This window comes from Gavialis gangeticus, unplaced genomic scaffold, assembly GCF_001723915.1.
Source record: "Gavialis gangeticus isolate Ggan-Ray unplaced genomic scaffold, GavGan_comp1, whole genome shotgun sequence".
Lineage (NCBI taxonomy): Eukaryota > Metazoa > Chordata > Crocodylia > Gavialidae > Gavialis > Gavialis gangeticus.
Genome location: NW_017729022.1, coordinates 118,688,374 through 118,691,006, shown reverse-complemented (window position 1 = coordinate 118,691,006; position 2,633 = coordinate 118,688,374). Strand labels below are relative to the sequence as shown.

At 45.3% G+C, this 2,633-nt stretch overlaps 1 protein-coding gene and 1 long non-coding RNA gene across 2 annotated transcripts in view; both read right to left on the bottom strand.

The window, feature by feature from the left end:
- LOC109296452 (alpha-2-macroglobulin-like protein 1) overlaps nt 1-2,633 on the bottom strand; it is an 18,799-nt gene that overhangs the window by 10,092 nt on the left and 6,074 nt on the right. Inside the window, exons 6-7 of the mRNA XM_019515863.1 lie at nt 1,733-1,807; nt 363-531 (exon numbers count right to left, since the gene is read on the bottom strand). Coding sequence (XP_019371408.1) covers nt 363-531; nt 1,733-1,807 — 244 coding nt within the window. The remainder of the gene's footprint in view (nt 1-362; nt 532-1,732; nt 1,808-2,633) is intronic.
- On the bottom strand, nt 53-453 carry LOC109296600. Its single transcript, XR_002096998.1, has 2 exons — nt 142-453; nt 53-102 (listed from the first exon to the last, which is right to left on the bottom strand). It is a non-coding gene; the product is annotated as an uncharacterized LOC109296600 (long non-coding RNA).

The following is a 2,633-nucleotide window of genomic DNA, read 5'->3' as shown; positions in this document are numbered from 1 at the left end:
GTTAATGAAAAGATCATAATGGTGCAGCCATATTTGGGTTGTTTTTTTTTTGCTCTGTGTGCATCACCAAAGTAAAGACTTGAACCAGATCTCAGATGCGTGCTGAAACAGTGGGACATCATGTCAGTCTCAGATTCTGACAAGATGTTCTACTATGTATCTGAGAAACCTCTCCCAATAGAAGCCTTGGCAAGGTAGCTACATCTCACAAAATGTTTTGATTTGGATAAGCCCAAATTTTCCAACCCAAAACATTTTGTCCTAAAATTCCCATCTGCCTCTACTCCCAACCCACCGGAATCATGCTTTAACCACAGGCCAGGACAGTTCCCCTGGAATCAAGTATCTACCAAAAGATGTACCTGTACCAGGCTTGAGAAATTTTTCATCTAACTTCTCCAGGAGCTGCTGCCTCATCTCTGTGTCCTTGGCCAGGGCAAAGACATAAGCCATCAAAGCCTGGGTGTAGGCACTGTCCACATCATGTGATGCTTTCTTAAGGCGGCCCAATGCCTTTTCCACCATGGCAGCCTGAGAAAGGAAAATGAAGGCAGTTAGGATAGTCCCTGGACATCTATACCTGATCCCTACTAATCAGAGACACAACCAGAGAACACATCCCAGAAGGATCTTTTTCCAGTTTCCTGGCCTAGGTTTTGAAATGAGTGAAGGCCAGAATGCACAAATCTGGCCTGAACCACATTTCTGGTAACACAGGACAAAACAGCCACCATATTTAAGCCGGATATATTCCAGGAAGTCTGGGTCAGATATAACATCTTGCCCTGGGTAGCTGGGTAAGACGCAGTGGGCGCATCTACACATGCATATAAGCATGACTAAATTTAATGCATATTAAGCTAATGCGCATTAAGCAATTTTTGACAGGCGTCTACACATGCAGGGACTTAGCACTAAAGTTAGTGTATTTGGCACTAAAGTTAATGCTCTTGGCACTAAATTTAGTGTCACGTCCCCGCAGTCCTGCTATGTGCCCCTAGTGGCTGGGCAGACTCAGTACTAAATTTAGTACTTTAACTAATCACACCTAAATTTGATACCTGCATTTGCAAGTAGCCTAATTTCACCATTTTAATGCACATTAAGGGTGTGTATGTGTAGACACATGCCCATAATGCACATTAAATTAAGCTAATGTGCATTGACACATCTTGTGTAGACATGCCTTATAACTCACTGAATTTTGGTTTGGTGTCCAAGATGGGGGAAGGAAAAAACAGATCTTGATCAAAACAAAATTAATGTTTTCTTCAGCTTTGCTTGCTGAAATGGGAGGGAGGGCGATGGGGGAAGGGAAAAACCCCCATTCATTTCTAAGTCAAATGAATGGTTTAATTTCAGGCCAAACAAAATAATTCATTTCCATTTGGGGGCATCTGTAGCTAAAGCAAAGCAATGGGAATGAAGGACTGGGCTGAGGTGTGGTGCCCAAAATGGAATCTGTTATGTGTCCTACCAGCTTCCTGGTGACAGCCAGCAGCTTTGGGAGGATATTCATGTCCTTGAGCTTCACACTGACTTAAGGTGCCCAAAAGATTTCTCCGTAACTCAGAATCATCAGGCCTTTGCCTGCTCCATGCTGGTAAATGCACAAAGCAGAAATGTGGTGGCTGGACTTGAACAAACTTGGACTGACTCCTCCCTGTACCTACAGAGCGGTGCCAAAATGGTGGGTTCCCTCACACCTTGTGGCAGTTCAAGAGCTACCTACTTTCTCATCCAGATGGAGCTCCAGGACTGAAGCAGTGATGTAGGCTGTCAGTGAGAGCTCATCATCCACTCCACCCTGCAAGACACACAGAGAGATGAGAAAAGGGATGAATAAGTGCAGTGGAGAGAAGGAATGCATCGCCTGCTTGGAGTGTGGGAAATAGACCCCTTAGGAGAAAGAGGCAGGAACAGCTCCCTCAGATTAGCAGGATCCTAGGGGGTATAGTGAGAAGTAACCTGAACTGTGGCCAGATTCATGCACTGCAGATTGGGTTGGCTATGTCTTTAGTAACCAAAGATAATGGAGCAGGGAATAAAGCTCCTGTCTCAGGTCCTGACCTTCCCAATTTGTAAGCCCTTTGGATTTTCTGAGGAGGGATCTCGCTCCAAAGGTGCGGATCAAATGCTGCACCCATTGCAACTTGGAGACTGAGAAATAATCTAGCTGAGGCATAAACCTACCTCCCCATATAGCTCAGCCTTTCAGTATCCCCTTTGGGAAGCAGAGCTGAAAGAACTTCTTACTCCGTACATACCTGGGTCTGACTATGTCCCCAAGGATAGGTAAAGATGGAAAAGTTTGCTTGAGAGGTCTAAGAGTTGGCTTAGCCTTACTAGGGACTGCACAAATGCAAGATGAAAGGCTAGTTTGTGGAAGGCCATGTTGTTCTACATGACACTAATGGGGCATCTCCCCACTCAAAGACCCATCCAGAGATGTTAGATCTGGCTTGGTGTCATTTGGTGAAAAGCAGAATTAAACAGGAAAGAGTGATGGAAGTAGTCTAAGGGTGGGTCCTGCTATTTCCACAATGGCTGAGCCTTGTCCTACTCTGAGAGTACAGCCATGGCCAAAGTTCCCTGTGTGGCAGGTGCAGAGATCCCACCTCAGGAACACAGCT